Source organism: Myzus persicae, unplaced genomic scaffold (assembly GCF_001856785.1).
Source record: "Myzus persicae strain clone G006 unplaced genomic scaffold, MPER_G0061.0, whole genome shotgun sequence".
In the NCBI taxonomy this organism is placed as follows: Eukaryota; Metazoa; Arthropoda; class Insecta; order Hemiptera; family Aphididae; genus Myzus; species Myzus persicae.
Genome location: NW_019100780.1, coordinates 454,656 through 467,551, shown reverse-complemented (window position 1 = coordinate 467,551; position 12,896 = coordinate 454,656). Strand labels below are relative to the sequence as shown.

At 32.2% G+C, this 12,896-nt stretch overlaps 1 protein-coding gene across 1 annotated transcript in view; it reads right to left on the bottom strand.

Moving 5' to 3' along the window:
* Positions 1–1,348: 1,348 nt before the first annotated feature.
* Positions 1,349–12,896, bottom strand: part of LOC111042940 (organic solute transporter alpha-like protein) — a 16,150-nt gene continuing 4,602 nt past the window's right edge. Inside the window, exons 2-7 of the mRNA XM_022327688.1 lie at positions 12,057–12,343; positions 5,600–5,751; positions 4,478–4,716; positions 3,671–3,767; positions 2,746–2,998; positions 1,349–2,416 (exon numbers count right to left, since the gene is read on the bottom strand). Of these exons, the coding sequence (XP_022183380.1) occupies positions 2,220–2,416; positions 2,746–2,998; positions 3,671–3,767; positions 4,478–4,716; positions 5,600–5,751; positions 12,057–12,339 (1,221 nt within the window). The 5' untranslated portion in view covers positions 12,340–12,343 and the 3' untranslated portion in view covers positions 1,349–2,219. The remainder of the gene's footprint in view (positions 2,417–2,745; positions 2,999–3,670; positions 3,768–4,477; positions 4,717–5,599; positions 5,752–12,056; positions 12,344–12,896) is intronic.

Here is a 12,896-nt window from a genome sequence, read left to right as displayed (position 1 = left end):
TCAACACTAAGTATAAATAAAATAAAAAAATAAAAAAAAATCATATTGGCATTTAGAATTTTTAGTTATAGTTTCATCATAATAATAATAAATTATTGTTTAACTTTTTAAGTTTTCTTGTTAATCATCTTATTGCACTCACCACATACCAGTATTATAAATCCATGAAGTATTAGTGATTTTTAGTTTTTTTTTTGTTTTTTTAATAAAAGCAAATCATCTAATAATATGTGTACTGTTATTGATTTTAGACCTTTCCTAATGTTCTTCCAATTGTTTAGCATTAAATTCAATATTTAGTTTTATGATAATCAATATTATTATTTATCGTTAAAAAGAAAAAATGCTAAGGCTGTTTTACTGCTGACAGTTATAATTTTATAAACTATTAAGTTAGTATTTTTGTATGTTGTTATTTAAAGTATTTTCGAACACTAGTTTCCTTTATGTCACCTCTGGTCAAACACATTATTACTGAAGTGTACAAACAAAAATCACTTTAAAAAATACGAAATAAATATTGAACAATGGGGTGACATGTTAATTTATTTATATGACATGTTTTAATATTATACTAAAGCAAAAGTGGGTGGGTACCTAGGTTTTATTTGTGACAACGAAATATATTAAAAGGGCCACCAAAAGAAAAACAATTTTGATTGCTTCGTTCGTATGACACACTTTATACACCCATTGCACTTAGGTCTAGAATATGATAACAATGACACGATTGATCATCATCGGTATAATTATTTTATGGCGATAAATTATTAAACTAGGCGACTTCGTCAATTATTTCATCCGAGTCTACCCCGTTTAACAACCCTTTCACAGTAGGTAGGTGGGTATCTCTATGGATAGGCTCATAAATCATACTCGTCAAACTTTCTAGTATATCTTGTGAAAAGGTGTAAAGGTACTCCTTGAATAATAAATATAATATGATTTTACATATTTTAGTTTCGGTAAACCACAATCGCAGCCGACTGGGTGCTTAGCTGAAAGAGTCAGGACTTTATGAGCTTATAACCTAGTTAGGAGGCGTTTGACCAAGAAATAAAAAATAAAAAAACAGACCAGTGCAGTACGTCTTCCATTTAGCTTTAGTATGGGAAAAAATTTCTTCATCACTTGTGTCTATGATCTTCGGAAACGAATAAGTCGATGCCTGAAGTTATTTTCACACGAGACAATATTTTTTTTTTATAGTCTGGAAGTTTAAAATAACGTAAACCTATTTTACAGGTTATCCAATGGTAAAAAAAATTGTATCGATAGTTTTGAAGCTTATAAATTATTATGTACAGGTAATATAGGTAAAGTGTACTCTGGATAAAAATGTTAATAGTATAAAACGTTTCGTAAAAATATATTTAAAAATAAAAAAAATGTACAGTAGGTATAAAAACGCGTCTTTAGTCGGCTACAGAGTATAATAATATAGGTACCTAATGTTGTGTGTGTGCTTTTCACTTTCCGACGAAAAAATCGGAGTTGCTCTTACACTGGTACACGTGCACTACTATCTATAATAAATTATACTATAGTAAATCGATATTTCGAATAGGAAGTGCCTATGTAAAGCGACGTGAAATCAGCACTCATAGCATAATACAATAATATACTATATACTAAATACTTGTAATATAGGCATAGGCATGCGGACGAGGCTTGTGTACACTGCACAGGGTATGCGCTTGCACATAAGGGTTGGTACCCTGCTGGGATAGACAGGGCCATAGAAACGGTGAGTGGGGGTTCAAACCCCGCTCAACACATGAAAAGTATATAAATATATTTACAAACATTTAAAACTACCAACTAAGTTATACATTTTTTCGCTATGACGGTAGTTTATTGTAAAACCTATTATTATTTTCAAATAAAAAGCGTAAGTACGAGTAGTTGTAGTAATAAATACTAATAAATAATAAATATTTTAAAGGCAAAGGTAGGTTAAAAGAGTATTTCACTATTTAGGGCATTTATATTTTCAGGGAGCAAATTTTGGAAGCAGCATACCCTGCTACGATTAAACTTTGCGCACTCGGCACGCCTATGCATATAACATAATATCACATATTATTATGTATTTATAGGTACGCGTGGAATAGATACGCGTGTGTCGTCATCAAAGTCAAAAACCAATAAAGAGTTGCCCATGGCGGTCACCGCGTACATGGTGCACCAACTGGAACGATATGACTTTATATATTTTTCTAAGCATTCATGTCGAAACACTGGTTGTACGTGCCGGTTATGATGTTGTTGTTTTCCTGGTTGCTAGGCAAATCCACACAGCACGTGATCTTCGGAGGATCGACGAAACACTGGTCCGGCAACGGTTTCTTGTAGAGCTTCCTGGCCAACGCGGCCAACACCAACATTTCCCATAACATGGTCGAGTTGTATATCACTGTGGACATGACGGGTGATTGTATCAAGTATAACATGGTCAATTTTTACAGTGTTTGTGAGTGAAAATTCTATTTTTATCGTACTTAAGTAAAGCGTTTGTTTATAATTTTTACTTTTTCTTCGTAAAATTAATGCTAGTGGGTGTTTAAGAATGTTATTTTTTAACGACTTAAAATAATGTAAAAATATATTTTCAAAAAAATATTTTAATAGGTTTTAAAGTACATATATTGAGTGTCTTACATTAAACACCTAGCCTAGTTTAATCTCCTGGTATACATTGTATTTAGGTATACTGAATAATAATATAAATATATTGGTACGTACGATTCGCATAAACGGTGGGTGAAATTGGAGGCTTGCAGGGTAACCATCCTGCCCACACTATCCCTCTAAACGCTAGTCCCTGTAACTTGGCCAATACCAGCACCAGTTGGAGCACCACGAATTTCCCTTGGATGCCGTGATCCTTGAGTATTTCTCCGAGCACTCTCATGGTCATCGAGATGCCCCACATGCCGCATATGATGGATATCACGATGAATGGTTGCATGTACATGTAGTTGACTTGGTACAAGCTCTGTTAACCGGAACATTTTATATTAATTATTAAATAATAAGCTTACGCAATGTGGCTACAGGTTTTGACGTAATAATATACACAATAATATGTACTATTATATAGGTTAAGCTGGACTTCAATTTTAAGGTGTGCTCTTAACTATAATTTATATAGGGCATATCGTTAGAGTTCAAAAAACTTGGAAATGCTTTACTATTTGCATATTTGTTTATTGCATACATACATACATACATAGGCACAACCATAACAGATAACACCGCTGCACATTTATTATGTAAAAATAATAACGTAAAATATCTAATCACCTCATTAATTAGGCATCTCATAATATTACTGCTGTAGTTTATCAGTCATAATTAGTTGAATGACCGGTCCAATTTTTACATGGCCTACCTCGAGAGTTTCTCGGTAGCTCGCCGCGCCGGTTCAATCCGGGCCTACCTCTCTACGTAAACAAAGACAATTTCAGTCTGTCTACGAAAAAAAATGCATGTATCGAAACGGTCTATTACTTTGCAAGGAACCTAGGATTTTCGCGAAAGCTCTATAATTTTTCAAATGACTTACGACGTATAATATAAATATATCAATTGTATTAATATTCAATTCAGGTAATGAATAATAGTAAATAATATATTATTGGGCATATAAGTAATAAGTATATATTACCTCTTCTTCAGCCCACATGACGAGCAACACCATGTATACAAAACCTTGGACTACGGGCAATTGTAGCACCAACATTCTCAGGTGCCTTAAATGTTTCCTGCAGAATACAATATATTGTATAAACAAAAATATATAACGACGCGTAAACAGATTATTGGTATACAAATATTTATTTAGATATACATTTTTTGCTGCAGTACCTTATTACGCATAATATATAATGGTTAATGATGGTTCATGGAATGGCATATTTGTTGTAATTTTTCGGATTGTCTACACACATTTTAACTAGGCACTGCAAAAACACGTGGAGTGCAGGTAATTTATTTAACCGTAGAACCAGAGTTTCTTCAAAAAGAAGTGGAGACACAGCTCCAGCACCCTTTATTACACTCCATCCACACTTCTTATTTTAGCTAAGTTTTTAATGAAGTACCTACTAGATACTATTAAAAACTTCTATACCTACCTAATCAAACAGCATATATTAAACAGATAATTTTGAAAAAAATACATAATGTATCTTATAACTTTAATGTAATTAAAATGTATCCCCTTTAAAATGTTTTTTTATGTTTTCAAGTTATAAGTTGGAAACCTTCCCAACCGAGTGTCGTTACACACTTTATAATATTCTATCCGACTGCATTTCGTCCTGTATACCTACTGTTTGCCGTATTTCGCAAACAAACATATGTAGGTATAGGTTCACGATAATAGGTAATTTCTATATGTACTTATAAGTTGTAAGTTATAAACTTAAAAGTAATATTTTTACAAACTACTAAATCTACACGATAATCGTACTTGGTTAGCGTGAATTTAGGCAAAAAACAGCAGCACGGCCAACAGCAACAGGGTGGCACTTGCATGTCCAACGACTGTGGTTTTACGGAAGCGATGAGATTGGCTTCTCCACCGCAGTACGCCATGAACAGACAGAACAGCTGATACATCGAAGCCATGAACATGCCCTGAGTCATGGCTTCGGCCAGAAGGTGAGCTCTAGGCACCAGGATTGCGCAATAAGTGGCCACCGCGACGACCTGTTGGATCGAAAGATGCATTATACATTTTACATAAATATAATTGCAGTTTCGTAAACTCGTAACATGTGAGTTTTAAAGGTACCTATACCGTATGTTAAATATTATGAGTTATGACGTTTATTCCGTAATCATCATATATTGTTAGTTGCAGGGTATACGGAACCAATGGCCCGATGTTCTGCGGTATGTCTGAAATTCATTTATCGCTTCATTAGGTACCTACCTACCAACCCCCATATTATTTATATAGGCATAATATGTATCGTATATATTATTATATACAGGTTATATCATCATTGATTATAAAATATAAATATTAGTAATAAATCTAGAGATATGAGAATTGTCGAAAGAGCAATAATTCAACAACATCCGGGATCAATTAACTCCTTTGACCCCCCTTCCCCACCATTTCCATAACACTACTTCAGCGATAGCAGTCTATAGCCATATATGGGTCGAATCTAAATACATTTAAATAAGCATACAAATTCGAATACTCACACCCCGACCCCTTTATCAATGTTTAAAATATTTATTAGTTTTTTTAAGCGTTATAGACAATAATACACATAACTGAGAAAACATACAAATGCCAGTGTATAATAATCAAACGTATTCCTTTAACAAAAAAAATCAAGTGTGCTCTGAAACTTTTAGTTAAATATTTATCAATGAAAAATAAAAATTGTTTATTCCCATGATGAGACGGTAAAACCAAAGATAAACTATTAACGACTCTAAAATGGACCAAAATTGAATCCAAGTGATAAATAATAATAAATCATTCAATATGAATTTTTTTCTTTTTTGGGGGAGAGGGGATTGCCTTGTCTGGCTGCAGTGCAAATGCTCACAATGCTTGACGACTGAAACTTACCGGGTATACGCTAAGTATGAACGCAGAGTGGGTTTTAACCATGGGCGGCGCATTTTTGATGATACACCTCAGAGTGTCCACATACAGATACAGGATCATGACCACGATTACAGCACCAACCGTAAATATCGTCACTCCCGTCAGGTTTATAGCTGCAGTAAACAAAAAATAAATAGGTAAGCATTATAATATATTATAATTATAATTAACGATTTATAGTACATCATCACAGGCATGGATTCAAGGGGAGCGCTATGGGTGCTCGGGTTCCTCCCGACGTCTAAGCCACCAATAAAACAAATTTGTACTACAACTTTTAAATAGAAAGGTATAACCAATTTTTTTTTTTATTTGCTTCCCAAAATATTCTGAATCCAAACCTGCATTTGTCATCATTAACAATCATTAATCGTATATAATAATATCTTTGCAAATGTAAACGATTGCTGGTATACCAGAATTAGAGTATTAAACAATCGCAACATTAAGTTTCCTAAAGAAGTCGACAGTTCCTTAAAAGTAAGTGTTTAGGTTTGAGACAAGAGCATTAGAACATATATATAAACATATAATAATATTATGATACAATAGTTAGTCAATAATATTATATAATGACGTGCTTTACGGACCGATGGTTATACCTACTCTTAATATTTCAAGATGTGCAGGATCAGATCACACATGCGGAATGGACCGTGAACAGAATAAAAATAAAATATAAATAATAATTATGGCGTATATTTTGTAATAAGCTTCCTAAGTAGTGACCCTGATCAGCGCAAACGGAAAGCGTGGTCCGATAAAAGCACATTTTTTAATTGTTGTTGAGAAAACGCTCTAATTTAAACAACACAAATGAAGAAACTACAAAAAACCACAATAACATAAAAAAATAATTATTATATCTTAAAATTGATTTTGTCATTACAAAATTATATATTATATAAGTTTATGGTCAGATACAGGTATACCTACTCTATAACGATCATTTTGATCCGTAGGTATTGTGAGTACTAATTAACAAAAACCGGTCTTGTCAAACAAACGCGTTATAAATTTTAACGATCCCAATCATCAATCGAAAAGCTTATTATTTTTATTATGTACAGCGTATACAATTTAAGATATTATTAATCGTGCATTATTGGTTTCAAAATTTCAATTAAATAGAAAGTATATGTATAGTTATATTTATGCATCGTTGTACCTACAACCTACGTGGTCCGTATATATTTAGAACTTATCTAATTAGCGACCAATCTAGTTATAAAGCTGCTGACTCATTAGTAAATTCAACTAAGACATCACTCGTCGATAGTAGTTGTAATTTGTTTTTAAAACTAATAACTGCAGATAAATAGGTATTATAATTAATAAGTACATAAGGACATTACGTAGAGAGTAAAATTAATAATTACTTATTCTTTAATTTATTTTTCTCAGCATAAATTAATTTAAACTTAAATGTGTTACTTTGGGTGGGGATTGAAGTGGTGAAATGTAATCTAGTCCACAAAAAGATAGACCGCGCCGCCCAACAGATTACTCTTCATCACCTGGCCAGAAAGAAACGAGAAACTACAGCACAGTGTTATATAACTCCCTAAAAAAAATAGTACACAACTTTAATTGTAAGGCGTAAGTTATCAGCTTCTTCATACGAAAAATATAAAGTGACAAGGGCATATGATGTTTAATTGGTTACGTACAAAATAGAAAGCCACGGATAAGTCCTTTATTCCAGTGAAAAAAGAGTAAAATTTTACTTGCAGACTAAAATTTTTGAGTGCAGTTAATTACAAAAATATGATTTACTATTTACAAAAATCATAAGTTATAAGAATAAAGTAGCACATTATATAGTTAGGTGACTAACCTTATATATGGCTGGTTACTGTAACTAGTTACGGTACGTATATAAGTCATATTATATACTCATGCTTGCGCAAAATACAAAAGCAGGTAGGTAATGCCCACAAGTTTAACCAGCTCCCGGCCAACTTACAACTGTCAATAACAAGTTTAAATCATTTTGGTTGTTTTATACCTAGTACAAATGTTGATCGAAAACTTTAAATTATGCACTTATCGCAATATATATCAAATAAGACCAGACCCTCCGGCCTTTCGAAACATTTTCAGGCGTGCTCACAGAGCATAGCTGAACATTTATAAATTAACAAGATACATATAATAAGTATCTTTAATGTAAAAAAAAAACTACGAAATATAACTCAAGTATAACTATTATCTTACATAATATTTGTATTATTGTATAATATTATATATAATAAATTCCTATGTAATACATCACTATACTTTGTATAATACTTTCTAAAATATACAATACAGAAATACATTATACATGATGCGTTAATTTAATGTTTATTGAACAAATAATAAAATCATAATATGCAGACTACTTGTTCATTATTATAAAAACATAAACGATAAACTTTATTTTATACTTATACGATATTACCTACGTACAATGTATTTACATGCAGAGCCGCAGAGGAATATATACCTAATATTGTAGGTACAATAATACAATATGCTCGCATGATCATTGATTTTATTTATCATCTGATCCTATAAACGTATGGATTTAAATTAAGTGGAATACGAAAAACAATTTAGAATGATTAAAAAATAGAAACTAAGTAATTAATTGAGTGTATAAATGGTAAAAATAATAAATTATGATTAACCGAATGTTTCTGATTGAATCTTAACTAAAATTGCCATGTATTACTCAATAAGACCATTATGCCTTTATATAAGTGACTTGGTATATTATTTAAGATAATATAAGATAGTAATAAAATCTACTAAATATTCATTTCACGCGTTTATTGTCGTGGAAAGATGGTTTAAAGGGACTGCGTGTGGTTTGGGACCTTTGACTGCAGATGACACTGCGAATCGATTCCTTTGGTTTGACACCCGGGTACTGAACGAGGGGCTCAAGATAAGGTCGCTACATCTTCGTATGCTCGTATAGTTCATAGGATAACACATCATCATAGATTGGTTGGATCGGCTGTGCAAAAGTGAGTATATGATGATAATATAAAATATCAGTAAAAAAAAAATGTATACTTATTTTAGTATAGTTTATTATTACAATTGATATTATAAGCTCATCGTTACAGAGATTGTTGAAATATTTTCGTTTTCCGGATACTTTATTGCTTTCTACAAAATCAATAGTTCAAGGCAAGAGAGTCTGCTACTCTCCTCTTTAATGGGTGTATACATGACGCAATATGGTAGGTACACATGCGGTAGTAAATATTATAACCGGAGTGAGAACAAATTAACAAAAACAGAAACAAAACATTTTAGAGGGAGATAGAGTGATACGTAGAAAGAGAGAGATTGAGAGAGAAATATATATTACAGAGAAAGTGGTCTGTCCACTACAACGCCACCTTGTTGACCATTCCTCTTGGCGCGTTTCGACGCACGTGTTTGTGATATAAGTGAGCAATATATAATATTAATACACGATTGTAAATACCTGTTCTATTGAGAACACTTTGAGGTAATACCCTATATTATACTCCGTTGAATTGCGCAATCAAAAATAAATATAATCGATGGAAATGATGATGTTTGCTCTGCCACACTATTTTTTTCAACAAGTGTATGGTACTCATGTCCTATATATATTAAATATTATATTACATGACAGACAATCCCGAAACGTAAAATGATGTGTATATCAATGTACACACGGAGAAAAATCCGCCTTGGCCACAACAACCTTGAAATGTTCATGACTCCGTGTCCAAACGACCGCAAACCGTGCAAGGGTTATAAGAATTTACGCGATCTTCAAGAAAAAAATGTAATACTACGCATAGCTCTATATACATGTATACTTACACGCATTAGTTATGCAATGAATTTCTTTTTTTCACCCACAGTTTTCCATTTTTATAAAAAAAATATCTATACCTATATATAATATAATATAGGTACGAGTCACGATAACAAAACATTATTTTTGGCATTCCACCAAGGTCCAATGACAATGATAAAAGTTGTGCGCGAATATCCTCATTAGGTACCTTTATACGTATATGTTTACTATTTAGTATTTAATATTTAAATATGATCATGATGGCTGTCGAAGTTGTGCAGACAGCCACGGCTGTGGGTATTCGCAGTACATTGTACATAATATTATGTACATAGGCACCTCGCACCTATATTAAGTATGTGAACGAAACCTAAAAATGTATTATGCATGACTATCGACAAGAATAAAGCCTAACGGCAAGTAAACGAACTGTTAGGGGTAAATAAACCATGCAGACAATTTTAAAAGATTTTTTTCGGGTAAAATATTATTTCATATAAATATATATATAGATCCATGCAGTCTTTCTAAGACTATAATTGCATCCCGGTGTGTTAAGATTTTCTGGGCACTATACAAATAATTTTAAGTAGGTAAACTATTTTAAATAAATCGTAATTATACTTAATAATAACATAAATATTACAGAATAAAACGTCAAAATATAACCAAATATCTTGGAATAACACTGGATAAACAGTCAACCTCAAGTTAAGGCTGAAACCTAAAAAAAAATAATCATATTTTCCGTACTCTTCCAAAATCAAAATTAAATCTCAGAACCAAACCACTCCAGTACAAAAATGTGATCACACCGGTTTGATCATATTATAGTACCTATACAAATTTGAGAATCAGCCAAACCATCTAATGGTTAGCCAATTCAAGCTTTTCAAAAAATATCGTTCAGCAGATGTTATTACTGGTTCCTCAAGATATCTGACTAACATAACAATACATAATATCTACAAATTTTGACAGTTAATACTCTCACCAAACTATATTACAAATGCTTTTATTCCAAATTGATCTCCCACACTAGCTAACTCTTTAATAAAAAATATGTACTCTCTTTTTACTCCTGATAAGTTATCGCAAGAATAGAGATCATTGATAACCCTCCTAGCAGAAAAAAAACGCAATTGGAATTGTTATTTATTAAATACTAACAAATAAATAACCAAAATACGTAGGTGTTACTAATGTGTAATTTCCACTCCATGCCTCTTACAATGAATCTCATTATTCTTTATAATTATTCTTAATATTTATTGACTAATGTTTTGTCTTACATTTTGAATTTAAAAAAAAAACAAAAAAATGAATTTTAAGAATAACAGCATTTATGTAATTCAGCATTTTCTATTACCTATATAGTTATAAACTTAAGAGAGTAAAATAATGGAATTTAATATATTTTTCCATACATAAATCTTTTATTACTTATTTAATAATATCAATACAGATCATGTTATTATTTCGATTGGCTGATGAATATTGATTGGTTATTTGAAATAAAAGATAAATACGACGAGACCAATGAGTAGCCCGACACTAACGATCCACAAGAAGAAAATAAGTATTGTTCATGAAATAATAATAAATACAATTCAAGTCTAATTACGTCAATATACAATCAGTTTTTATGTAACAATTCGATCTATATATTATACTATAATGTCTACACAACACAAAAATATTGCCATAATAACACATTGAAACTCATTGGTAGACCTTCACCTTATTCTGTAAGGTCTATGATCGAAAATGAACCCGTTAAACGACTATAATGCTTTATTTAACGTATATTTAAAATGAAGATAAAAAATTGTGATGTTTCTAGAATTAAGTTGATATGTTTTAAAGTAGTTTATACGACAAATGATAAATTACTGCAGGTATTCACAAAAAGTGTGCTCGGTATGACGGTATACCCCAAAAATATTGGTCGCCAATATACCACTAATATAATATAATAATAAGTTAAAACAACCACTTTGCTTATATATTCCTTTCAAAATGTACATACAGCTTAGAAAACTATTCTGCTTAATTTAAAAAAAAAATGTTTACCCATATAATGAGTATTATGTAGGTATAGATTTAATTTTAATATATTTAAATCAAGTCCTAACTACCTTAAGAATAATTTTCTGTAAAGATTCGTAATTACTAATCCATAAAAACATTTTAAAGAAAACTATGAATCTATCTACTTATAATACAATATTACATTTTACATTTATAATTACTATATATAGGCCCGTTTTATTGAAAGATTTTTAGATGTGTACAGACTCTATAATATTGCAGACTGCGCTGCAGCGTGAACACAAAGTGGCTCAAATGTGAGCTTATCACCAGTGAATACCTATATTATTTTGTTCAATAACACTATACAGGGAAACAAGCAGACTGCATGCGTAGTATAGAGCACGAGCTACCTAACTGATTATATCTCTTCGCAAGTACAAGCAATATTTGGTACTGACAATTAAATACCTACTTAAATCGTGTATCATGCACCTCTAATATAATATATAGAGAACAAGTGGACATAACTAAATAAAATTAATTATATAGGCTCACCGGTAAAATATTCGTCGACAGATGGTATGCCGGAGGGCTGATGGCACAGAGCCACAGAAACGTTTCTGACCGCATAATCGATGACGGCCGTAGTAGTCGGCGTCGACTGTTTGCTGATCGCGAACGGGTAATCGACGGACAATAGGCGTCCGGGAGACGCTGGCGAGACGGTTGCAAGTTCCGCTGCAGCATCCCGCTGGACCATAGTGGTCAGATCGGCGTAGTATTCCGCATCGTCGGACACGTTGTACATGACCAAAGCTGCAGGGCCCATTGCCGTCATATTTCTATAATATATAATAATAATTATTATTATTTTTAGTGTCACAAGTCGGGGGGAGACTGTTATGGACATATTATTATTTTGAACACAATAAAGATCCCTAGCTATAATATTATATAGGCGGTAGTTGTCTTGACCACGCAAAATTAAATTCTAGCAGATTAGTTCAAACGCCACCGTCAGAATCTGGCATCTTTTAATTCTTGTGCATGATTCACTCAAATAATATTACATTACATGCTTTATCACTGAGGATTTTAAATTTTAAAATGAAATCACGTTTAAATATTTTGTCATATCTTCGAGATACACCATATATAATAATTAGAGGTCTCTATTTCACGTGTATTTAAAAACACGGATACCCGTGTTTTTAACAAAACGGTGTTAAAGCCCGTGTAATTAAAATACACGTGTACACGTGTATTTAGAGTCCATGTACCCGTGTACCCGTATGTTATAGAATCCGTGTGCTCGTAGCCCGTGTTTTTAATGTCCGTCTACCCTGATCCAAAGAAGATCCAAAAGGGGGAGCCCAAAAGTTCGTGCCTACATTA